General features: G+C 42.7%; 1 protein-coding gene across 9 annotated transcripts in view; it reads right to left on the bottom strand.

The window, feature by feature from the left end:
* nrcama (neuronal cell adhesion molecule a) overlaps nt 1-27,180 on the bottom strand; it is a 50,246-nt gene that overhangs the window by 4,233 nt on the left and 18,833 nt on the right. The window contains exons 2-32 of one of the 9 annotated variants that reach the window (XM_063905875.1): nt 25,472-25,522; nt 20,511-20,548; nt 13,706-13,856; nt 13,205-13,222; nt 12,794-12,899; nt 12,176-12,369; nt 11,669-11,791; nt 11,241-11,411; nt 9,365-9,476; nt 9,059-9,243; nt 8,735-8,866; nt 8,449-8,592; nt 8,260-8,371; nt 8,003-8,169; nt 7,765-7,912; nt 7,567-7,691; nt 6,884-6,913; nt 6,167-6,268; nt 5,783-5,980; nt 5,634-5,704; nt 5,328-5,553; nt 4,953-5,068; nt 4,446-4,653; nt 4,191-4,313; nt 3,921-4,097; nt 3,701-3,733; nt 3,109-3,174; nt 2,307-2,429; nt 2,010-2,165; nt 1,404-1,535; nt 1,104-1,182 (exon numbers count right to left, since the gene is read on the bottom strand). In XM_063905875.1, coding sequence (XP_063761945.1) covers nt 1,104-1,182; nt 1,404-1,535; nt 2,010-2,165; nt 2,307-2,429; nt 3,109-3,174; nt 3,701-3,733; nt 3,921-4,097; nt 4,191-4,313; nt 4,446-4,653; nt 4,953-5,068; nt 5,328-5,553; nt 5,634-5,704; nt 5,783-5,980; nt 6,167-6,268; nt 6,884-6,913; nt 7,567-7,691; nt 7,765-7,912; nt 8,003-8,169; nt 8,260-8,371; nt 8,449-8,592; nt 8,735-8,866; nt 9,059-9,243; nt 9,365-9,476; nt 11,241-11,411; nt 11,669-11,791; nt 12,176-12,369; nt 12,794-12,899; nt 13,205-13,222; nt 13,706-13,799 — 3,671 coding nt within the window. In that variant the 5' untranslated portion in view covers nt 13,800-13,856; nt 20,511-20,548; nt 25,472-25,522. The other 8 variants (XM_063905874.1, XM_063905879.1, XM_063905877.1 and 5 more) reach the window with 8 other exon arrangements.

The following is a 27,180-nucleotide window of genomic DNA, read 5'->3' as shown; positions in this document are numbered from 1 at the left end:
TGACTATCAGTCAGTATGATGACAGATCGGTTGCTTTTAGTCACATTGCTTGAGGTTTTATAGAATTGCATGCTGGTTTTACCACATCTTGCCTTACCTCTCCATAGACCTAAACCCGGCAACAAAACAGAGATAAGAATGGAAGGACACATGAAAAGCAATTCATGAGCCACAATGAGAATCTGTTTTATGAACAGACAAGACACAAGCTTGCGTATGGGGAACATTTAAAGCACAATGACATCCATGACAAGTTAAAGAGGACATATTCTGCTCATTTCCAGGGTCATATTAGTATGTAGTTCCTCTCCTGGGACATGTCTCCGTGCTTTAATGTTCAAAAAGCTCTTTATTTTTCTCATACTGCCTGTGCTGCAGCACCTCTTTTCACCCTCTGTCTGAAACCAGAGTCTGCTCTGATTGGTTAGCTGGCCGGCTCTGTTGTGATTTGTGTGTGGAACTTTTGGATTTTAGCCTCTGCAGACCATTTACATGCACACACACCTATATAGCACACTACAGGAAAGGGAAAACCCCCCAAAAAGCACAATAGGGCCTTTTTACTCACAGAAACTACTGTATGTTATCTTTTAGGGTTTTACAATCCTGGAGAAGCCTGGGGCTCTAGTTTGATAGCATGGTTTAATAAAATGCATAATAAAAGGGAACGATTTTTAAGATTTTGGCTGCAATTTCCGGTTTCTGGAGTCCCAAGGTCTGAGTGTCTTGTGTTTTGGCTGCACAGTTTACTATAGACTTTTAGCAGCTGAGGTTTCAATAAAGTCTAAATTGTCCCTGTAAAGCTCGAGTGAGGAAGAACCTGAAACTCTCACGCAGTTGTATTATGGGACATATTTGGCATTGCACTAAAAGCCTTTGTTGATGATTTCCAGTGTGTTTTGGTCAGAAAAGAACACAGTAGTGCAGAGTCCCTGCCTCTATGGAGTGTTTAGTAATAGAGTCTGGTAGGAACCGTGTCCTTGTAGCTGGGGAAATGTTCTTCATGCAAAAAAGTCGAGTCAGGTCTCAAAGAATGAGCAAAGAAAATAATCCTCGTAAACCATTTCTAATCTTTGCTGTATTTCAGTGTTCTCTTTCCTCACCTGTACTCTCCAAATGTCCCATCATCCTCCTTCATTGGCTGGATCTCTGGGTCTTGGTGAGCGTCTTCTTTCTCTTTCACTGTGGATTACACACATGTTTGATGAGTTTCTCTCAAATGTGCATACATCCATTTCTTAATAAGGTAATTGTAGGAAGATATAATATTTACTTCACTTAATAGTCCAAATCTACTAAAAAATACTGTTAAACATTTCTTTTAAACCAGAAATTATCCAAATTTGCATCAAAAATATCAATAAGCATGAAGTTCCAGTACATGCTGATAATATGTGCAGTACCTGGATATTTGCCACCCTTGTTTCTCTTGATGAAGCACACTATGAGCAGGACCAGGATCAGGAGAGCGATGGCACACATCAGGCCAATGAACCAGCCCTGGGTGGCAATGTCTACCTGCCGACTGGGTACAGCTACACACACACACACACACACACACACACACACACACACACACACACACACACACACACACACACACACACACACACACACACACACACACACACACACACACACACACACACACACACGGACACACAGGGGAGGGGGGAATGGAGACAAACAGGAAGCAGAGCCGTCAGTCCAGATCTTAATCTCGGCTGCTATAAATGATGACTCAGCCTGTTTTTCATGCGGAGCCACACTGAGATTAAAGGAAGCTGTAAAGGAAGAAATTAAAATGATTACAAAATGGGTTAAAATGCAATGATGAGGTCATCTATTACCACAGAAAAATGGTGTTTAGTGGTGATTTTAAAGGGTCAGTACGACTTTCGGACGTGCTTGTACACTAACACTAACGGATGTCGGATAATGAGAACAGAAAGAGGGATGGAAAAATGTTTAAACACAACGATGGTGGATCCCGAGGCATGCCGCCTCACCTGGCACCGCCACCAACACCTCGTCCGTGCTGTGGACCGTCGGGTCGCTCGGGTCTCTAGCTACCACTCGCACCTTATAGGACGTCCCTGGCTTTAACCCCTTTATCATATGCCAGTGGGAGCCGTTTACCAACTCCTTTTTCCAGTCGTCTTTACCTGATATCGGTGGAGCGGATGGAGAGGAATCGGATTCAAGGGGAAGAAAAAGAATAACTTCAATGGTGGCATTTAAACGACTTATACAACAGCCGTTTAACGCATGCACTCATGTCTTTGAGGTACAAATGGAAGCCTTACTGTTTTCCACAATATATTCCACATAAACATTCTTATGGTGTCCAAAGTAATCCCAACTGATCACCGCACCGTCCTCCGACATGGACGTGTTAACTTTGCCGAACGCAGGGCCGACAGGCGGCGCTGAGCACACAGGAGATGGAGAGAGAGAGAGAGTCGTAATTTAAATGGAAAGTGTATCAACTTTACAAAACCCTTAATATGAAATTCAACTTTTCAAATACTGCTATTGAGGACAGGAGGGAGTAGAAATACCATTTGAAGAATACATTCAATATGCCAGTTTTTAGGGTAAATCTGCTATAACCTGAGGTCTACCAGTAAACTCAGTTTCTGCTCACAGCTTTGAGGTTTTTCTAAACTGTGCGACTGACCAGAGCCTCAATTTACACAATAATAGTATACAATACACTGCTGAAGAGGATGAGTGCCACACCTGAAATATTTTGAGATCCGATCAAAAGAGGGTGACGTTATTGTTCACTTTTGGTCAGATCTCATAGGGGTTTTCACACATGGCCCAAACACCATGGCATAAGAGCTGTGATTGCAGTTTTACGTCGAGTCAAAACATCAAAACAGTTCAGTTTTATAGCTGCAAAAAATGGCCATCTCACTGAGGACTTCTATTAATCCTCCTAAAATAACTCGAAGAAGTACCAGTTAGAGAAAAATCCAACAGAAATCCAAACATTTCTTGATAAAACTAATATTTAAAACACTTTCTTTTGCTGAGATGGACCATTTTTTGACGTGAACACATTCTGGGAGTTAGAAGGGGAAATACAGGGAGTGCTTATACCCTTGTGAAACGGGGGAGGCGGAGGCTGAGTGACGGGGGAGGTTGGGTGAGGGGGCTCTGTAGGGCCTGAAAGGACATTGAAAAGAGTGAGACAACACGCATACAAAACACAGGCGACAGCAAAGAGTGGACTGCAGAGGCACTGATTTCACAGGGAGAAGCTGCTACTGACATGCCCAGTTAAAACCTCCTCACAGTCAACTTCAGAGAGGCACTGCAGCATGCATATCATCTAAATCCAATGCTAGTATTTATATACAAAATGATCCGTTTGTAGCATTAGCAGGTCAATAATGTGTTAGTACTGTGAGGCATTCATAAGCGTCATGCGTGAGGCTTCCAACGAACACAATGGAAGAGGTAAAAACTGCAAGCACAACTAGAACGAGCTAACGTTTTTAAACCTATGATTTCTCAGAAGAGGAAACGAGCATGGTTTGCCTGCAGATGCCATGGAAGTCTGTCTCTCAAATCCTATTTCTTCATGCTATTATGAGTAACATGCATGGGTCATTTAACTATAGGCTATGCTAAGCTCTTATTCTGCGGTGTGAGTAACATGCAGGTGCTTCCAGTGGCAAACTCTGGTTACCTTTGCCTGTCTCTACAGTGGGCTGAGTACGAGCTTCAGAGAGAAAAAGAGAAAGACAGGGTAAAGGGTGTGAAAAGCAGTGTGGGTTTTAAGCTCACAGGAAGCCTTAATATCTGTCAGGGCACTGTGACTCTAACCCTCCCTATTGTGTTTCCATAAACACCACTGATCCAGGACATTGAACGCCTCCTGCTCGTGTTATAAGCTATAGATAACTCACTTGTGTCCATGACTGTGAAGGCCTCCCCTGTGATGATGGGGCCAGAGCCTTTGATTGTCTTTGCGCTTAGGTAGAACTTGTAGAGCATGCTGGAGTTCAGGTTGCCCAGGGTGAAGGTGGTCTCGTTGGCCGGGAACGACATGATCTTCACCGGCCCCAGCTCCTTAGTGGTGTTGACTGCAGACACAGAGTCACAGGAGCCATATTGTTAGGATTAAAACGTAAAAGGTGCACACATATTTTTGTTTGCCTCGTAGCTGGAGGGCCGACCTGGGTGGTATTTCAGTGTGTATCCAGCGAGGCGTCCATTGTTGTTCATCGGTGGGCCCCATTCCAGAGTGAGAGAGTCCAAACTGGGGTGAACGACATTCAGAAAGGATGGAGGCCCCGGGACTGAAAGCACAAACAGATCCACAGTCAGGGTCTGGATATTGACCATTCATGAGCATTTATATTGAAGGTGAGACGGTGGTTGTGTAGCAGAACATGTGATTGCTTTTCCACGCAATCTTTAAGTTGTTATACCTCCTTCAGGGGTCTCAAACTTCTTGCTGGGGCTCGGAGGCCCTTCTCCTTTGCTGTTGAGGACCCTGATGGTGAGGTTGTAGAGGCTGTACGGCTGCAGGCCCGGCAGGCGTCCCTCGCTACGATTCCCGCTGAACGTCAGGACCTGCTCATTCTGATCTGAGGCCTCCTCTGTGTCCTGAAGGCTGTGCTCCCGCCGGTAGTAAACCTACAGGAAACACATGAGGAGTTACTTCTTCTTAGCTTGATTTATGGGCCTCATGCTCGTAATTTGAAAACAAGGTACTAATAAAGCTATCCCCTTTAAAGGGAAACACATAAAACACCCAGAATTATTAGGTTATTTTATATTGGAAGCTAATTAACGGTTGCCATTCGTCTGGCTCATCATCCTAAGAGGCTAAACAAGATGCATTTATTACGCCTCATTGGATAATTTTTGAGTCGTCATCTATTTTCTGAAGTGAATACACAGCTTATGCATCATTTAAATGGTAAGAACAATACCTTGTATCCCTGCAGTTTCCCTCTGACAGAGGGGAAGTCGACGGGCTCCCAGTGCACTTCTGCCAGAGTGCTGTTGTGAACCATGACCTGCACTATTTCTGGAGCAGACAGAGGCACTGCATAGAGGAGGAAGGTTTAGATTAAAGTCTCTCGACTATTAGCATGAAGGTAATGGAACATGGAGCTAAAAAGGATCAGTCAATGTTCGAGAGTAGTAAGTATGATTTATACGGATTAAAATCTGAGGTACAACGGGAAGAAGATCCTTTCAAGAGGATCTCTGCTCAATCTACGCCCTAACCTGTATAGCATTGTTTTGGAAAAAGGCTCAAAGTGATCTTTAAAAATCCTCTGTATAGCTCTGTGTTCACTCACAGTCTTCTCCAGAGAATCCAAACACTGTTTCCGGCTCGGGGGCGGAGCCATAGTCATTGAACGCTTGAACCTTGATCTCGTAGGACACGTAGGTGGGAGTTCCAGTCACCACAAACTGGGAAACGTTGGCCACGTTCTTTGAGCTCCAATCGTCGTCCACGTCCTTCTGTCTCCACTGAACCCTGTACTCCAAGTCGGGCCCGTTAGCCTGGAATCCGGTCAGCGGCTGAGGAGAGAATTATTCTGTCATTTGCCTAAAACCTTTAGATATTTGAGAAGAAGTTTTTGTGATAAAAGCAATCTTACCATCCAGGATATGACTAAGTTCCCAGGCTCTGACCCTTCTCCACGCACATCTGATGGATTGTCATCAGGAGCTACGAAAACCCAAACAAATATAGTTTAATTATTGGATATTTTTGAATATTTAAATACAGCAAGGTATTGTTAATCACCTGCAGGGCTGGTTCTGTATTGGCTGGAGGGCTGGCTCGGCTGGCTGTATCCGACGCGGTTCACAGCCAGCACTCTGAACGAGTAGTAGACGTACGGAGAGAGCTTCAACTGCGCCGTGGTGCTCGGTACAGAAACATCCGTCAGGTTGATCCACACTCCCGGCTGGTGGAGCAGATCCTCGTACTGGATCAGAAACTCTGGGGGTTGAGGAAAGATTGAATTACAGACGCTGACTTCAAATAAATGGCTTGAAAAAAAAGAGTATATACCATTTTTATTTATTTTTTTAGGAAATCTAAAATTTATTGGAACTTTGGATTCTGAATAGTTTTTGGACGTCAGTGAATATAGCGTTCATCAGTGGTGTAACAGTGAAGTCGTACTCTCTGTGGGACTGTTGTGTTCGTCTCCGGGCGTCCAGGTGAGCTGAACGCTCCTGCCTGTCTGGTCCGTCAGCTCCAGGTCTGACGGGGGATCAGGTTTCTCTGCAACAACAAGGAGCCCACAGAAAAGTGAAAAGTCTTTCCCTGGTTTTTGATGAGAGCAAGGCATTGTTTAGCTCCACAATTTGACCATACAAATAAATGATATGCAGGGTAATTTAATCAGATGCACCATGAAACTTTTTGGGTCAAAAATGACCATCAAATAAAGCTGAGCAATGGAAAAAATGTGATGTCTGACCCTGGATTCAATAATAACCAGCAGGAAATTGGTATTTTTTAAAGAATTGTATCAATAAACTTGTGTTTGTTTGTTGTTTTTAAAAAGTGCATTCTTTTTTTTCAATTCAACATTTTATGACCATGCAAACCAACACAGGTGTTTCCACTTCTCGCTGATTAGACCTCTGCACATGCTCACAAACACCTGAGAAGGGTCTAATCAGGCAGGTGAAGTGAGCCATTTTATAAGAACATACGAGAGAAAATAAGAGAAAATGAGAAATCAAAGTAAATTGTAAAATGCATTCATATCAAATGCTACAATATGGATTAAAGAGAGGGAAAAATACAACGTAAATGCAATATCCAATCAGAACTTGATGGTTGGGTGGAGATAATGAAAGCTACGTATCCTTATTGCTGGACATTGTTTACCGTAGACAATAGCTGGAGTAGGGGTAGCCTCTGAGACAGCGACAAGCAAGAGTGAAGTACAAGGAGAAGATGTTAGTGAGAGATATTAGAAAAACAGCAGACAAGCAGGGAAAACACTGACGTTATTACTGAAGACAATCAGCTGCTGTAATGTTGAAGTGGTGAAAAGTGGTTTTAGTGCATTTCAATAAAGACTTCTGGAGGAGAAAAGCAGTATTGTGTGATTTTACTCTGGTGTTGAGTCGAAGCCACTACCAATATTTGTCTAAAGAGGTCATTCATCATGTTCACTTCAATTGCAAATCATTTAAAAACATATATGCAGGCCAATGCAGGATTTACATTGTGTGATTTCACTCTCTCTGCATTCATATGGGATCGTTTTATAGGCCTGGAGGAAGAACGCCCCCCCCCCTAATGTGGTATTAACGACCGTAAGTGGAAATGTTCTGAAAGCCATGTGTGCTAATGTCAGAAATTGCAACAGAGGCCATGGAAGTTCATTTTTCAGTGTCTATAATCTCAATGTATTGTCATTTTAGCGCTTTATGTCTTCGCTTTCCTTTGCGTTGGGTTAGCCGCTTGCCAGCTAGCTAAATTGTTAGCCTTATTTGCATGTAGGCAACAACAGCAACGATTCCCTAACCTCTGCTAACGGACCCTTGAATGCATCGTGAACGTACCTACGACCGTCAGCATGGCACTGGCCGAGTCTTGATCCAGGGTGGTGTTCATGACGCAGGTGTAGGTGCCCTCATCTTCATCTTCCACGTCTCTGATGGTCAGACTGTCCACGTCCACCTGAAACCTGAGGGTCGTACGGAGGGTTATATTCCTGTTTTTAAATGGGATTACACACATCTGTCTTTATGTCTTTGTACCTGTCATCTTTAGACACTTCTGTATTGTCTTTGAGCCAGGTCATGGTGGGGATGAGGGTGGGGTCGTGTTTGACTTTACACTCGAACACAGCGCTCATTCCTCTCTGCACCACCTTGTACTCCGGCTGCTTCAGGATGCGAGTGGGCTCTAGAAGACGGAAGAGTTAATACTACTAAATAATATATTGTTTGATGTGGTTATAGAGGCATAACATTTCATTTATCAAAACTATCTGACCTTTAACCTCCAGGAAGACATGGTTCTCTTTGATCCCCAGGATGTTGGTCGCTATGCAGGTGAACTTCCCGCTGTTCAACGGTTGGGCCACATGGATTTCCAATGTGCCGTTCTCATGGATCACATAAGGGTCTCCATTCTTAATGCTGGTCTGACTGTCTTTGAACCTGGAAGGAAAGGACGGAGCATTTAATGGGAGGGTGGAAAAATCAACAAGAATTTGAATGAAATGAATGGAAACCTGATCTGAATCGTACCACGTGATGGTTGGTATTGGCGAACCAAAGGAGGCGCAGTGAAGTAACGCAGGGTTGTTGGTGATGACCTGGTACACTCGGTTGGGTGGAGTGAGCACCCTCGGTGGCTCGGCTGTGGGAAGACGTTAAGTACATCAGCATCTCTACAGGACTGTAAATCTAAAATGTACTTTTATTCGCTTCACTCACCAAGAACGTTCACAAAAGCGTTTGCCATCAGGTAACCAAACTCATTGGATGCGTTACACTGGTACACAGCGCTGGACCCTGATTGGACGTTGCTAAGAATCACAGTGTCATCGTCTACCTTCCTACTGTGGTCCTCAGGTGCGTCTGTTATAAGACAAAATAAAGGATTTAAGGTTCAAATCATAGAAATATGAATCAATTCAACTGAACCATTAAAGTTGAAACATATAAATTCTGGCAAATTTACAGAATAATGAATGAAAAAGCATGGTCTCATTTTACTCACTCTCTAAGGGGACTCCGTTGACGAACCAGCTGATCTTGGGTTTGGGTTCTCCGTTCACTCGACAGGTCAGGATGCCGGTCTCGTTCGGGGCGAGGACCAGGTTCCTGGGGGCGCTGACCCAGAAAGGAGCGGCTGTGGAGGACACGAAGCGAGAGTTTTGAGAGTGACAAAAACAAATGTTGAGCCTTTTGTTTATGATATAGCTAAATGATGTAGCCACATGAGAAACATTAGCATCTTTGTACAGTACATGTTACATTAGCATTGTTTTGCCAGCTTGGTTGATTGATTGAAAAAAGTAAAAGTCCAGGTTAAGGTGCGTACCTTTGACGGTGACTTTGATGATGTGGTGAGCGGTGCCCAGGTTGTTTGTGGCGGTACAGCGGTAATCCCCCCCGTCGGCTTCGTTCACCTCAGAAACCTTGAGGGTTCTCTTAAAGTTATAGAAAGACGTCCTGGTGCTGGGCAGCTCTCCTCCGTCCTTCTGCCAGGAGATCTCTGGAGTGGGCCTGTCACAGAAAACACAGGATGTTTGTTTTGGTGCTATTTCTGCATTCTGTGCGGTCAAATACATTTAGATATTTCAGTGGTGTTCCAAAGTCTCCACGTTATTGATAGATTTTGACTTACAGCCCCTCAGCGATGCATTCCAGCTCCAGGGTCTCTCCTCTCAGAACCATCTTTGTGCTGGTGGCGCCCAAAGGCGTCATGAACTCGGGGCGGCGCTCCCCCTCTGGGCTGTCTGAACACATGGGGACACACAACCACATCAGAACCACACACATGATACACAAACTATGGGTGAAGCCAAGAGCTCAGACGGCCAGTTTTATTCTCATGAAGGATAGAAGGGATAGAAGATGAGATGACTCAACATGATTCATTTTCAGTAAAGGCTTATCATATTCTATACAAGCAGGATCCCTCAGAATCAGAGAGCAGGGGGAATCGCCCTGAGAGGAGTAGCCCTCGCTTTGTTGCTATGGCAACATTGGGGTTTTATCTCGGCTCTCCATCCACACATACAAGCCTCAGAAGTTCCTCATAGAAGGATCTGGACTTCTCTAACATCTCCTCGGCTGAAAAGGTCAGAAAGTACAGATAATGATTCCCCTTCCTCTAATAGTAATAACATGCTTCACATCTTGGGTTTGCTTGATGGAGCAGGTCATGTGATCAGTCCCGAGTGCGTTGATGATTCCTGGGGAGATGCAGTTAGTGGATATTAAATGTTGCATGCTTACAACCCCCCTGGCTTTTTATCTGCATGAAGAGGAGATATGTGTTTTGCCATGTAATAAACATTGGGTAATGCAATACAGGACCAAGATCTTCATCATTAAACCCTAATCTGCATGAACAAAATACACCGATGATATGAGCAGATAATGAGCTAACGTTTATTAGCATGTAACAGATATTAGAGTTAGGACGCAAATAATATATGTCAATAAATATACAAATAAATGGAAATGTATATTATATGATAATGAAATGATAAGAGATAAAGAGTCTTTATTTTTGTTACTAATTGTTAATTGAGTAAAAGCTGAGGATTCAATATTTTTTCGTAAATCTCAGCCTTTTTTCCTCCTTATTAAGAGGCCGGTTACTATTAGTTGCATGTATTGTGTATCCCTTAGTAAAGTGCACACAGTTCTGCCTCTCTGCTGCTTTTAGTATGGCTAACATACACAAATTAAACTTTGAAGTGATGCCACAAATACAAAATATACCATAATCTCTTTCAACTAACTCAAAAACCTCCCTTAATGTGCACTTTAGCTGTCTTTAAAAACCTGATCACGCAGAATTGGACATTGCAATGAGGATAAACACTCAATTTATTGTGCAGGCGTACTACGCAGGCATAGAGATGAGGGAGACCCGAGGAAGAGTGTGTTAATAGAGTTGAAGGTGAGCGTGTATGTTGGGCACGGTGAGGTAAAAGCAGGGCTGGGTTCACGGTGAGGGGGCTGAATGGGAAGAAACCAGCAGCACTCACCACTATAGAAATCAGTGACATTGTATAAAGCAGCCACAGTCTCATTCATTGTTTCCACTGTAATATAACAAAAAAGCATAAGCATGCAAAGCTAGGAAAGAAAACAGGAAGTGTGTTATTTTACAATTTACCAATGCATTAGCTTGTGTAAAATGCATTGTGGGAGGGGCGATATAGAACATTTTTTGACAAATTACGGGTATAGCACTAGAGTAACACTATTGTTATACCACTAAAAGCACGCTATAAAGCCTAGGAAATGTAGAATACAGGGAAACACTGCGAAACTAATAGTAATTAATCATTCTTTTGATCAGAAAATGTGAGAAAATGCATATAAATGTGCAATTAAGTGGGAAATCTGTGCAATATTAACAAGAAAAGAATGACAATACACAATCAGAAAGCTTGAATGTGCCAGTATAAAAACATATTGGGTCAAAAGTATTTGAATATACATTTTTGTTTGAATTCTGCAGTAAAATCAGTGTCTTGGCTTACTGTTCAGCACGGTGACGGAGATGGGCTGCTTCTGCTGGATGGTTTGTGTGTGAGGGAAGCGCGCATAGCAGATGTAGTCGCTCCTGGTGTCTTCTGGGAGAACGTTTGAGAAGTACAGGTCTCCATTCAGAGCCTGGGACACACGCTTATCCAGCTGCAGCCTCTGGAAGTCTGAAGGATGGGGAGACAAAGAGAGTCAGACATGGAAAATAACTTGGTCAATAAAACTAGCTTTTTTTTATTTAGTTTTTTTTTTAAAATACATCTTTGCTTTTCGATAGGGTCAGTAAAAGCTATATATGCTATAGTGGCTTAATGGTGAATTCATATTTCCAGTATGCATTCCTTTGTCTTTGTATTCTATAGGGTGTGGGAATTTTCCCTCCTTGGAGCATGTGTTCATATATGTATGAATGCAAATGACTCACTGTTATCCATCCAGAAGATGACCGGAGGGGGCAGCCCTGCAGGGGGTCGGCAGTACAGCACCAGGGAGACCCCCATCTGCACCACGATGGCCTCATTTGTCTCCTTCGACCACAAGGGGGACCCTGCGAGTCACACAAACGTCAAACAAAAGGCACTGGAGGCTTCCCGTAGCTTCACAAATAGTCTGGATTACATGACTTCATAGATACAAAAGTGGTGGGGTTTTTTAGGAAGTTAGATATTAAGGAACAACGTTTGAATCCACGCATTTCGGAAAATGGTAAAAGCAACTTATCTGTTTTAATAAACGTATAAATAAATGAAGATTTTGGATTCCAAGCCTTTAAGATCTTTCCTGTTTTTACAGAAAGCAAAACTAAACCTTGTATGTTTGTTCATTCCTTAATCCGTTCCAAAATGTAATGGATTCTTCATTGGTCGATGCCACAGATGTACAACCCTAACCCTATTACCAAGTTTCAACTGAACACAGTCTGAGTTCTTACTGGACTGCCGGATGACGATGCTGTTGGACACCGCGGTGCCGTGCTCGTTGTGCGCCGTGCACTGGTACGTTCCCTCGTAGGCCTCGGCTTTCTCCCCGCTGATGTCGATGACCAGAGTTCCTGAGCCGGGCTTCATCAGGACTTTGGAGTCTTTCTCTACATCAAAGTGGGTCCCGTTTCTTGTCCATGAAAAGCTAGGGATCAACAAGGAAGGTCATTATCGCTTGATTATCTCGGCTAGAAACCCACGGGCAAACACGAAAGAGAGGATACGACGACTTTGGGGGATTCTAACTGGATTCAGGAGCTGGTGGCAAACCGAAACTGTGCCAGGTGTTTCTCAAGTGGTGTCCATGACAACAGTCGCCATGGTGATTCATACAGTATTTCCCCAATGCTCCAGAGATGCCCTCAAAAATACATCTTTAATTTCACACATAAAACTGAATGGAAACAGATGGCTCTTAATTGCTGAAACTCTCAGGCTGATTCTTTGGCAGGACATCATTCCACAAGCTTTTGCCCATGAATGATGCTGCTGTAAAATTATTCATCGACTTGGATTTGTCTTTCAAGTACTCTTTTGCATCTAGAAGTACCGAGGAGTGAGTGTCTCACCTGGGATGAGGCTTCCCTTTGGCCTCACAGTGGATGACGATGTTCTCCCGCGGATCAAAGATGTAATCCTTCGGGGACTGTAGCGTTATAGTGGGGGGTTGTGGCACTGGAGAAACATGAAAGGAAGCAAACTTCATCCAGGGAAATGTATACACCACTCACTGGGGGCGGGGTTATAGAAACAAAGATATGCATGCGACAAGCATTCAATCACATTGTAACACGGTCTGCAAACAGCTATCTGATCTGATGGTAAACTCACCAGTGCATGAACTGACATAAAACAAGCATCACTCCAAAGAAACAAGCAAGTCACTTCACACTGTTGAGAAAACGGCATGCATCTAACATTGCTAGAACACACCAAAGCAAGTTTCTAGTGCAGAAAACTCAGTGTTCGAGGCAACTTACATCCTTCCAGCACTTTAGCTTTTTGTCCACCATGACACGCCGTACCACAGTGACAGAATATTGAGGAAAGGTGTTAGTTTTGGAAAGGAGTAAAGCACAGGTTCAGGTGACAGAGTCGCACGTTCAAGTAATTTTAAGCATTTTGTTGAGCCTGCCTGAAGCTCGGGAGAGATTTCCCCATCTTATGTTGTGAATACTTCAATTGGGCAGGTACAAGTAATGCAAGAAAAGTAGTTGAAGACATCATAATGTCACACAGGAGACGTGAAATAGGGAGACTGAATTCTTAAAAACGTAATTTGAGTCCATGCCGAAACATGCAAAGCTGAAACACAATAAAAACTGCTGCATTTTGACATTGTTACGCAATAAAAAGAGCTGAATGGGATTTAAATAACAGTTCTCAGAGCTTTAAGTTTTGATGCTAGCGGAACAGTTAATGCAAAACTTGACTATTTTGGTAATCATAGTAAAGGTTATATCTATAAAGACAATGCTTACGATCAAGAGGCACTTCCAGCGCTGAGGTCATGTGACTCAAGAGTGTCAATAACACTGCTCCGAAACCCGGTACCCACTTCCAGCTCCTGTCCATGGTTGACTCTGTCGCGATGGAAATTCAACGGCTCAATCAGGGAGGTCTGGATCCACACTACAGAGAGGAACAGAAATATAACAATTACCTCATGGGTCACTTAAATAATACTGTTGATTTTAGTTTATTTTTGGTAAATATTGGAGAATATACAAGTCTTAATGCATACAAGATCAGTGCTTTAAAGAGGCTCTATTGTGCTTTTGGGGTTTCCCCTTTCCTCTACTGTGTTAAGTAGGTTTTTATGCATGTAGGTGCTGCAGCACAGGCAGTATGAGCACTTTTTGAACATTAAAGCATGGCAAAATGTCTTAGTAGAGGCACAAAACCAAACTAGGAACCTGAAAATATGCAGCACAGGGCCCCTTTAAAATTGAAGATGCAGGGGTATGATGAATATTTTCATTACATCATAAAGAATAGGTTACTTTGCTGCAAGTTCATTGACATTCTCAAAGCACAACAACCAACTAGGGTGAGTAAGTCATGGATCACAAGACATCCTTGCAGCGTAATAAGTCAAACCAAAGTTGATTCCAGCCCTAAAACCTCAACAACTTAAGGACATGTCCGTCGCTTATCTACATTTAGACACTCACTCATACAATTTTATGGAGTTTTTAGTACTTGCTGCATCCGCATTGCATTGCACTGCATACTAGGACATCCCATGTGCATCACTGAGAGGCCACGCGTTTGCCTGTAAACATATGGCATGTGAGTGCGCTCGGTCGGAACAATCACAACTCTGCCGCGGAGATACAGCCGAACACAGCTTGGCACATGCATGCACCAACACACCACATTAGTGAAAGCAACTTTTCACAGTGCGTCATACGGATGAGGTTCCACATGAGAGCACGCCCGCGAACGCTAGCTTCTGTTGCGTGGTTTGTTAAAAGGAGACACAGATTGCTACGTACTGCCGTCACAAACACATAGAACCGTGTTGGCCTTAATGGGCTCCTGTGAGCGTTACCGTAGGGAGTGGAGAATGTGTGTGTGTGTGTGTGTGTGTGTGTGTGTGTGTGTGTGTGTGTGTGTGTGTGTGTGTGTGTGTGTGTGTGTGTGTTTACCCCTTTTATGTGCTCTGTCTTGCAGTAAGTGAGCCTCTGTCACATGTGCTTTAGCCGGCATTGATTTATTAGCAAATTGGTGATATGTCACTGCACCAATGGCACCAAGATACTGCTATGCATTTAATATGTTTGATGAATGTCTCGGTCTTTTAGACAATAGGGTCCATTAATAAACCGTCGAAGGACATTTATTTCCATTGCATGATCGGGTTGGACTATACCAAGTAGTTTAAAGCTTTGACGCCACGTTAATAACGATGACATTCCAATTCTAAATCAACATCTTTGCATCTCAGATCTTTCTGTTCAAGCCTTTCTACAGTAAACAAATAGGCTTTGCTATACTATTCAAGTGCAGGCTCTGGATTGAAATGCTTTTTTTGGTATTGCCTGGAGCGAACAACACAGGCTGGGGACGTCATAGGGAAGGTTGTTAGGTTATGATGTGAGAATAAACAGAGGCCATTTTCCTGTTACTCCAACACAACACATGAGAAGAGCGAGCAAGTGGGAGAAAGTTCGACAAACATCTAGAGAGAAAATAGTCCTGAAGCAAAGGGCAAAGACACTCAAATGTATAAATACGTTTAAAGAAATCTGCCGAACAATTCTACTTCGGTCCATATTTGTTGCCACATTTTTGGTTGTCCAATTAAATGTATACAACACATTTTAAAGAAAGAGAAATTCCCCATTTTTTAGAGGTTGATGACGTTACAAAATATGACAGCAGACATTTAGGCTTCATTAAAAAATCCTCAACAGAAGCTTTGAATATATTGATCACATTGAGTGCAGGCCTGGCTGAATCACAGCAGCCGGAGGGAGACAGTAACTCCTGGATTTGGAGGTGGAGCAGTGTGCTGCTGTCAGGTGAATGGCTCAGTCCATCCTCAGTCTCCATTATTCATGACGAGCACATGCATCCTTGCACATATATTATAGATCCACAAACACGTGTGGTTACACGGTAAAAACACGGGGGCTTTAGGTCTTCATTTGAAGGTAAAACTGTAGAAGTTACTGTGACGCCTCCAATCTGCTGGAGAGGAATGTAGCTTGTCTGATGACATAGGGAGAGTATAAAGAACACACACACAGGAAGTAGTGTGTCAGATTTTATCTAGCTGAGCTAGGCAGTGTGAGCTAATACATCCCCGGGACACGGCTAATTACGCGGACACGTCTTATTGGATATCACTCTCACTAGTTAATCGAGAGGGAAGTCCACACACAGACAGAGAGAGAGAGACAGAGAGAGAGAGAGAGCAACACAATGTTGTGCGCTGAATGCATTAAATGCAGGCCAGGCATGCTAAGTCTTCTAACCTCATTGTGGAAAAAAGGCAATGTGATATCATGCAAATGTAATAGCCCATCTTCAGATTAATTACTATAATGCCCCATGCTGCTGCAGCAGAAATGACCTCCCCCACAGCAGCACACACATTATACTGTGCTGGACCTCTGGCCGTGTTCTCCCAGATAGATCAGCCCATTCACATTCATGTAGGACTCTAAAAGGTAATGGGTGGCAAAAAGAGAAGGGTTGACGGACGATGGAAACTGAGGAATAGACTGTTCATGTGGGTAAAAATGAAGAGGACTTTCTGTCGCCTTAGGGAAGAGTTTGATAGGAGGCATGTGAAAAATGAAGGTCTGCATCAATTGCGTTCCTGGTCTCCGTTTGAAGGAGTGTCGGGCCAGAGTTTTAAAACCAGTTCAATTATTTTAGAATATTTTTTTAAATGCAGCCAACACTTTTACCTTCCATTAAACGTTATTATCAGAAATGTTTAAAGAGAAAAGAGGTCAGGAGTTTGCAAACCGTGTTCATTCTGTTTGTTTTGGTGTTTGCACTGTGATTTGTGTCAAGCAAGCAGTGTGGTTAAAATCATCGGTTAGTAAATAGAAAAACAACAACCTAGAAACAAGAGATTTTGAGGAATGTGTTTATTCCCATTGGAGCAGAGAGAAGCAACCATTACTCTCAGGTTTTTTCTATATTTAACACAAAATAAATAACAGTTTGTTCAATGCGTTTCTAGTAGGCAGATTTATGATTATTTCTCAGCTAATGGCTTCTCCTCAAACAGTGTTCAAATAAGCGACTACATGTCCTTACAATAAGCTAAGCTCAGGTAGTTATTTCTAGGAAGAAAATCCCCCACCATGAAATATAATAACTCTCCCTGTGTGTCTGTCTGTTTTAAGTCTGACCTCAGTCACATCTCCAGAGACAGAGATTACAACACAGATTATACTCCCACAAACAGAAAACACACACGTATAAAATTAGCCTCAATGTGCAAATGTCAACATGTCCATATTCCAGCAGCCAGAGTGTCAGCTGGCATAAAATTGCTTAGACATTAACTTTGGGAATTCCTCAGTCTTGGATTTGCATGATCATGCACTATACAACTGAACTTCCGACCTTGTTATATGAAGAGGACACACATGAACCTGTTTGACTGTACTTAATCGTGCAGCGTTGAGTGAATTTTTCATAGGCTTTACCACAAGGCTTTATGGTGGAAGACATTTCTCTAGAGGCTATATTGCTCAACGAATCACCGGCAGAATCACACATATATAGTTCACTTTTGAGGAGTGAAAGGATGAGTGTGATGACATTAGTTTGTAGGCAGGTCATTTCTCATCCTCCTCCTTCCCTCTCTTCTCTGACAGAGGGCAAAGAGTTGCCCTCCAGCTGTAGCTCTCCCTCTTCATCACTTTATCCTTGTCTCTCTGTTTCTTTCACTTCCTGTCTTCCTTCCTCTATTTCAACTCTTCCCTAGTGTTTCCGATTTCCAAGCCTTGCACCACCAACAACACGGGACACACTGCACCTTTGTACACATGTTTTATTCCATGGTTTCTTTAGTGAATCAATTGCCTACCATTTTTCAGGACTAGGATCGTTAATGCAAAGAACCTACGATGATAAACTGCTACCACAGAAAAAAGGTGCTCTTTTCTCCAGTTTTGGTCGCACAAATTAGCGATACACTCCTTTTTTGGCATACATCAAGGCTTAACTTCACCAGGGAGATTGTACCCGCTGGAACAGCTGAACAAATTGGAGAAAAAGACGTACATTGTTATGATAGATTGCAATTTGATGCCATATCTTGGAGGGAATGAACGGTGTTCATTGGACGTTTTGAAAGGACATTGTAATGGGTGATAAAGGCAGTCCCCACTAGCCAATCTGCCCACAAACAGTCAAACCCTTAACCTTACACAACCTCCTAAATCATGTCCGCCTTCTGTCTCACGTTTGAAGCCTAACACTGAGCATTTGCATTGATACACCTGGAGTCTGTTCATTAAAGGATGAGTCAACATTACCCATTACAATACAGAACGCTATTAAACTGCACCACTCGGCCATTATATTATATAAGTGCTTATGAAAATGTAATTCACTGGTAAGGTCATTCAGCAGCCATACCTCTGAGTTAATCCACTCTCTATTTGCATTTCACCACATATTGACTTGTTCTAACCTCAATCTATAACCTCTTCTGCTTTGAGCATGTGTACTGAAGCTCTCAATGGACTATTGAAACTAAATGGCTGTATTTAGGGCTTGTATCGTGTTTAACATTATCTAGCAGACACAATGTCAATAAATGTATGTTACATTTTTACTTTAATTGGTTTCTTTGTTACCTCATGCACACACCTGCTCTCTAAAGTAAAAATAAAAAAGCGTCTTAGAAGCCATTTCAGGCTAATTGCTTCCAGTCTTTATGCTAAGCTAAGCTAACATGCTGCTGGTGGTAGCTTCATGATTAGCATAAAGGTATAAGAGTGGTAGTATTCTTCTCATCTAACATTAGGAAACTAGATCGTTAAGCATTTATTCCAGAATGTCAGGTTTCTTCTTGGAGTAGCCTAGTTTTTACACCAGAATTGTGTTGCATTTACTTGAATAACTTTGCTAAAATGTCAATATGTGGAAGACTGTGTGATATAACACATTACACCAGCATATCTAATAAACTGTGTTGTGTTCAGTGTCTTTAAAGAAGATATTCAACCTTTATTTGCTTTTAAGGAAATGATTAATAATTAAAAGTAATCCCTAAATGTTGAATACAGAGGAAACTTTGAATATATTGCACGCTCAATATACTGTATGCCCAGAAGCTAACGATCCTCAACAACAGAGTATGACGTGAAGCCTGCTGACACAAACTCAACATTCTTCCTGCCTCTCAGTTTGCAAACCCTGAAGCTACGAGCTAAGTTGGTCACTACGCAGCCTTCAGTCAAACTGAGAGACACTGAGGCACGGCAGCCTGACTGAACAGATGAGGGGGGGAGGCAAACGCGAGGCAGGGAGCGCATTATAAAACACAGTCATCTGCAGTCACATCAGATGAAGTCAGAAGAGTCTACTTTGTTCTCAGGCTGAGATTTCACTCCTTTGGGTATAAAAATTAGCACATGCATCACAACACACTAACCACTCTACACACAGCTAAATGGCCTTTATGGAGTGTGAGTGTCTCCAGTAACCAGGTAACTAAAGGAGCTGTGAGCCCCCCAAAAAGAGAAGGAGGGATATAGCCTGGATGAGAAGCCACTGTAACTGCCACTGACATTTCAGAGTACTGACTTCTACATTTTCAAAAACAACACCCGTACCTTAAGAGCTAAACCCCCTTAAACTAAACAGATGGTGGGAAAGGAAAAGCGGACAACTTATTCTAAAAAACACAAGCAACACAGACCATTGCTTTACACCAAACAACGCCTCTGTGAAGCTAACGCCTGAGGTGACAACTTATCGCACTTTTTTGCAAAACCAATCCTGCTTTCATGTGTTAAGAATATGTGCTTGCATGTCCAGCAGGGAATATTTCCATTTCTTTCTCTTGTGTAGATAGCATAATGCTTCCTTGTTTAGAGAATAAAAAGAACTGATTCAATTGAATAAAGTCCATATTTGGCTCAAAGAGGTTTCTTTGAGCTTTGGTTTCTGTCCTCACCAACTACTGAAGTAAGTCTAGTGTCTTCAGCTACCAAATAATACACTATATTCACAAGTAACAGTGGGTTTAGTAGAGTGTTTTCACTTCCTATTGTCCTGAGTGATGGGAGGGTGAACCCAAACAGTAGCAATAACATCAATAAAACCATAATGCTATAAAGCAAACCCTTTCACATACAAGTAGTCAAGTGATGAAGATCTACTTTCATTAATCCCCGTGGAAATTCGATCTTCTGCATTTGACCCATCCCAGTGTTAGGAGCAGTGGGCTGCCATATGTACGGCGCCCGGGGAGCAGTGTAGGGAACGGTGGCTTGCTCAGGGCCACCACGGTAGCACTCGGTCTGTCGGGGACTTGAACTGGTGACCTTCCAGTTCCCAGACCAAGCCCCTAACCACGATATTGATTTTAGGAGACCTGTATTAATATATACCCTTTCCTCATTCAATAAAGTTCCATTATTGTAAAAAGTGTGGTTTTTTTTATGGTTGGGGGTTGTACATACTTCCAGTGACTGAACAGCAGATTGAACAGCAATGCAAGATCACAATGTCTTTGACACCAGGAGACACAAAAACATGCTAACATACCAGTACTTTGTGTGAACACATAGAGAACAGGCTGACCTTGAGTAGAAAAACTCCAACTTGCTCTCAGTCCTTGCCTGAAGAAGAAGACATACTTTATTAATCCCTTGCTATTCAGGAAATTGCTTTCTCTACTCTGTTGTGTTGACACACATTAAACACACAGAGGAAATACATGCACACACAACCACATGCAGAGGAGAGGATGCAGAGCAGAGAGGCAGCCAGGTACCCGGCGCCAAGGGAGCAGATAGAGGTTAGGAGGAGAACTGGCACCTCTCCAGCTACCAGCTCACTCCATATTTCTTTTTGGTCCGATCGGGACGTGAACCGGCGACCTCAGTCCCTACTGACTGAGCCACTGCCGCCCCTACTTCTGTCAATTTAATAACTTTATTAGCCGACTAGACCGTTTCTTGTTCCCCTTATCCTTCTTCCTGTCTTCCTCCAAACAAACCCCCATCAAGCAACCGGTCTGCCATGAAGAAAGCCCATTGTAAGGTGAGAAAAAACCCTACTTCTTCAGGGCAAAGCTTTGACTGGACATTTTGATTAAAAGGAAAAGAAGGGGTTTTGATAGATGGGTTGCTATTCATGCATGTTTCATATCTTTTCTGCTGAGTTAAGTATTATTTACTAAATCACATTTGTGCTACAGACAAAAGGAGGATAATGTTACACTGTTTTTTCTCTTGGAAAATAAGGAGAGACATTATATGAGGGATGGGAATAAAGCGCTCATACTAAGTGAGGCTACGACGGGTGTTATGAAAGGTGTATTTTCACTTAGAAAACACCTGACACTCCAACAGAGGTAAAGTGTGGAAAGTATATTTAAAAAAGACAATAACTTCTAGTGAGGCTCAGGTAACAGGATAGGCTAAGGGGCGGGACATCTCTAAGCAGTTGACCAATCACAACATAGCCGGCCAGCTAACCAATCAGAGCAGACTGGGCTCTGGTTTCAGACAGAGGGTGAAAAGAGGTGCTGCAGCACAGGCAGTATGAGAAAAATAAAGAGCTTTTTGAACTTTAAAGCATGGAGACATGTCCCAGTAGAGACATAAAATACAACAATGAATCTAATAACAAGAATAATACTCCCTCTTTAGGAGACTGCTGATTTTAGGAAGCTACATTGGAAGTTATTGTAAGAGGAGCCTTCATTACACTAACACCACTTCCTTGTAGTGAAAGGAGAAAACCGACAGCCTCTTTGTCTCCATAAGCCCCCAAACCGGATCACACACAGCCACCAAAATCAAAACAAACCATCAACACACACACACACACACACACACACACACACACACACAGATACACCGAGGGTTTTCCCTTTTGGTGGATCAGTTTTTCTAGCACCATCCGCAGAATCCCCCGGCAGCACCTGCTATTCTCCGAGGCTTTGTGGACTGCTGATGGTCAGCATGCCAGCACCCTCTCCCCCCCGCCCCATCCGCACCTCTACAACCGACCCACGGGGGCTATTGTCCTTCACGTTGTTTACCACTGTGATAACGCTGAAACGGCAGATGTGTTCTAGGGCACAACATGATGCCTTCAGCGATCAAAAAAGGCTGCTATATTTCAAGTGCGTATACTTCTTCACTGTATCACAGAGCTCAGGAATGATAGTAAGGGAAATGCACTCAGACATGATGGGGAAATACGCATTTTACATAGTTTTGAAATAAACTTCTAACCAATTTTGCCAAGTCTAAAAAACAAGATGAATTAAAAAGGTAAGGAGCAGTGTCGTCTGCATACAGGAATCTTTCCTGATTCATCCTGATTAAAATATAGTTCTTGTGCCTTCTTTTCAAGGACACTTTTGACTGCATACCACTACATATACAAGAGAACATATACAACATATGAAGTAAATACGATAAGACATCTTAATGGTCGTTTTATTGCAGTGCAAAATACCAATACAGCATTACTGCTATGCTATGGTGCTCCGTGATATTAAAAACGTGATGAAATAATCACAACAACATGAACAAGGTCATAAGATAAAGAGGGTCAACCATAAAAAGAAGGTTCAAAAATATCAAATGAGGTCGAGTACGAGCACTACTCAAGGTGTTTCTGATAGACGGATAATAATCAGCAACAGCAGCCTACAATCTAGCAACTGAATGTTAACAGGTAACTGAATGATCCTTTATGAAAAGGTAAAAGACACAAAGGCTCCACAATGTGTATTAAATCACCTCACACCTGTATCACATCCCTCGTCTGATAGAGAACACAAACTGCAGTGTTTACCTTTCAAATAAAAACAATTTCCTTGACAAAATTACAAAAACGCATTGAAATATAGACAATGAACATTCTTAAATAATTCAAACTACTGTCAATAGTTCCAAGAGTAAAGCATTAAAGGAAATGGTTTTAAAATATGATTATTACTCAAAAGCTAAGCACTGGATTGAACCACGCCCAACCCATCTGAAGCCACTGACAGTTGCCATTAAAATTTGCTTCATCTGACATCCAATCATAACGCTGGGATATTTTGACAATAGCACATTGCATTTTTCACACGCCGAAATTGCATTTCGCCGGGCGTATGGACCTATTTGTGGTTTGCCGGGGGGGGGGGGGGGGTGTGTGTGCCCACGTGTGCGTGTGTGTGTGTGTGTTTGTGAGTGCATGTCACGCCTGTCTAAGGTCATCACATCAAAAGCAGTGGGCTCAGCCGGAGCAAAGGGTCATGCTGGTTGTGTGTGTGGGGTTGGGTTTGTGATCGTGTGTGTGTGTGTGTGTGTGTGTGTGTGTGTGTGTGTAGGGTTAGGGTAGTTGTTGTGTTACTAATTTTATATGTACCATTAAAATAACTGTCCCTTCATTTTCCAGTCAATACTCTCAATTATAAAAACCACCTTCCTTACATTCCTTCCCCAATTCCTCACCTATCTGTTTCTGAAATGCAGCTTCTGACAACAAAGATTTCTTCCCCAGGTAGTCGCTCCCCATTGGACATCTAATTCAACGCTACACATATTTTATCTAATCGTGTATCATCATTATTTCCCTTTAAAATAAATGTAAACAACATCACCATCTATTGGTCTGATGCTCCCACCATGCTCCATTACATCCAGTTATCCTACACCAGGGGGAAAACACATCTGCACAAACACACAGGTTTAAAATTGCTAAACCCTAGTATGTTAAAGAGGAAACATAGGCTGTCATAACAAAGACATCAATCTAAAAACTTGGTATAGAAACGTTGATGATATTCAGAAGTGACGTATACAAAAAGAAAAAAAACCTACAGCTGAAATATTGGAAATACAATCAATGAAAGAACCTGAAATCAATAGCAGGTCTCATTCTAACACAGTGTGTCAGTATGACCGTGGCCACATAAATCCAGCCGGGCTTGTAAAGCATCCAAGTCTCATTGGTATTCCTGGGTGCTATTGCTACGTTAAAGGTATTGATGAGCAGATAGATGCACGTGGCCTTGGTACGTGACTCTGGGTGGACATGAGTTACAGTGTGTGTGTCTCTTCATAAGTATGACTGTTTATGTGTCCTTCAGAGGAGGACTGTTTATGGCGGAGCGTCCTATACATCTTTCCCATTTTACGAGGACTGATGAAGCTCTAAAGAATCATTTGTAGTGGCTTCATCACGTCCTTCTGGAGCATGTACAGGATGGTCATTCTAGGGCCTGTTGTTGGGATAAAAACGTCCAATTTTGTTACGTTTTGTTGCCTGGGGTGCAAGAAAGTGAAGTCTGGTTGAAGGTGAAACAGATGGTGATCAGTGGACTGGTAACATCAGGGGTAGCGGAGCAAATATAAGGGATGTAATGATAGGAGATAGAAGTGCATGATGGGATAGGGACGAGGTGGGAGGTGAGAGGGGGGAAGGGCCTGATTGACACGGTATGGCAAGGCAACAAGCTGGCATGCCCCTTTTATTTTCTCCTCCGCCCATCTGTTCATCAGGATTACTCATATAGAGAGGGGTGGAGGAGGAGAGGGGGAGCGGTGGGAGGGCAAAGACCGGGCGAGCAGAGAGGGATCCATCAACACAACCTGCAATAACTGAACTCAAACCACTTTTCCATGACATCTTTCCAGTCAAAGAAACTGCTGCGATAATGGCTCACTGTTAAAATTATGGATCAGTGCAATAGGCTGGCGAGCTCTCACAGGGCTATTCAGGTACTGATAGTAAGGGGAGGTGGAAACATTGTAGTGGTGCGTTATATAATACTGCGATAGCTCCCTACTGATGAATATCTTTTATGGGATGTGCACGAGGCAGATGTAGCGTGCTTTGTACTGCTCGCTTGTTATATGTGGAGTGTTTCATTGTCATGCATCAAAATGAATGTTTTTTTATATAACATTCAAAAAGGCAACATACAGCATGTTTGGACTACAGGAAACAGGTGTATGTTCTAAAAAACTGATGCAAAATGTGCCTTCTGTTTCATGTATGATGCCTAATAGTGTTAAAAAGCACCTGCAATGTCTCTGTTTGTGTCCGGTGTGTACTGTATTTGCACGAGAGTGTGTCATGTGTCAGCAGGTGAGCAGCAGGTAACACAGGGACATGTGGCTCCTGTGTTTCCAGTCGCGTTCAAACAAAATCCTCGTCCAATACGTGCTGGGGATTCATATTGCATGTTTGTTTTTCATACGAGATGTTCATCTGAATGAGACTGTCTGCTTCAATAATGATGAAATCAAAAGTATGAATCCAAGCAAAAGTGCAGTGAGCCTCTCGGGCTTATACTTGAAAAAGCCCACATCACTGGGAAGGGTGCACAAGGCCAGACATGCCATGGGATGTTTAAGAGACGCTGATTCCCACATAGAGACATCAGTGCTCATACAGTAGCATCAGTGTGTACACACCATGTTGGAGCAGAGGAAAAACAGCATCACAAGACAACAGGGGTTACCAAGAACCAACTCATGGATATAAAAGTAAAGCAAGGAGAAGATGTTTTAATTTGTAATTTGACTTACCAGTGAGGATGTGATCTCAGCCGCAGTCTGTCTTCAGTGGGTGGTTCAAACCTGCAACAATGAGAAGGAGAACATTAGAATACATTAAAAAAAATCCCCTCTGTTTGGACCAAACCTGCAAACATGCATACCACCGTGCACCATCTAAAATGTGCAATTACATCTATACAAAAGTCCTGCAGAGCTAATATTTGTGCTAATGGATCCTCCCATTACCTAATCAGCACCAGCACATAAAAGCGCAACTTCATAGTGATGTAATTTACATGCACAAAACCTACACACTACACTATAGGAAAGAGAAAACCCCAAAAAGCAGAATAGGGCCTCTATAATAGAGAACACCATTGAGGCCAAATGTAGTAAACAAAACAAAATTGAGCCAAAGGAACATAAATCTCAAAGCTAACAGACTTGAATCCATTCATCAATACAAGCCAGTGTCACACAAACACACAAAAACACACACATACACACACACAGCGCTCCATGAATACATGGGCACATCCTCCGAGCTCTCCAGGGAACACCCCGTAACTGGCTGTGTCTTGCTGAACACAAGGACCGGCAATCAATAACCAAAATGTCTCCAGTCATTTTTATTACTTTTTACCTCCAGCAGGACACACACACAAATTACACGGTGCCCCCCACCTCCCTCCAACATGCTTCCCCTTCGTGAGCGTGAATGCATTATCATAATCTCCAGAGAGACTTTCCATTCATCTCACATTAGCAAAACGAAACGTGACAGACTTAGAACAGCCCCCAAAATTAGACGCGATCCGTTAAAACGGGGGTTAGTTCAGTGGAGAAAGGCAGGTGGATTATATGAGTAGTTATTAAATAAGCCGGGGTCGATCTGTTTGAACTCATCGGGTAATATAGGAGGTATGGAAGTCGTCTTTGAACTCCCATGCGATGATACGGGTGAGTAGCTGCTGTCACTGAGGAAAAAGAGATTGGAGCGACGCCAGCGACCCAACCCAACCCCAAGCCACGACCCGTCACCATGGAAACAGAAGGATGTACAAAGAGAGAGGCAAACGGGAAAACAAGTTATTTTAGGACACTGGACTCAAACTGAACCTGATTAAATGGGAAGCAAAAGCGTTGGATGTACCGAGTTGGATTTAATGAATTAAGTCACCTGGACTGAGCCAAAACTGAGAGCAAAAGGGCAGAGACAGATGAGGGGGGGAGGTTAATGAACAGAGACAGGGACGCACCGTGACATCAGAAAGGAGATGCAAAGCAAGGATAACGGTGAAAGGGAGAAAGAGAGAGACAGAGAATAAGAGAGAGAGAGAGAGAAAACACATGAAAGGTAAATGGGAATCAGAAACATCAATTATTAAAAGGCAAATCTAAAAGCGCTTCATCATCAGAGTGCAAGGGAGGGGGGTTGAGAGAGACAGAGCTGCGGTGGCAGAGCAGGCCTGATACTATAAACTCTGGCACATTGCCAAGGAGACGAAAAGACGAGAGACCATATGACAAGACAGAACGCCATTTCATTTTAAAGGACAAGTTGGACTTTTTCGGAAATGTGCATATAGACTTTCTTCAGGTAGCTAAATGCTAAATGCTAAGATGGAAGGGAATCAGTGACTTCAAAGACGGTCCGCTGGTTACCTCGCAAACTAGTGGTGACAACAAGACTCCAAGAAGTGAAACGTAAAACCCGATGACTTAGCAAGCTCTAAATG

This window comes from Eleginops maclovinus, chromosome 17 (assembly GCF_036324505.1).
Source record: "Eleginops maclovinus isolate JMC-PN-2008 ecotype Puerto Natales chromosome 17, JC_Emac_rtc_rv5, whole genome shotgun sequence".
NCBI lineage: Eukaryota > Metazoa > Chordata > Actinopteri > Perciformes > Eleginopidae > Eleginops > Eleginops maclovinus.
Note: the sequence above shows the minus strand (reverse complement) of the source record. Positions and strands in the feature narration are given on the sequence as shown.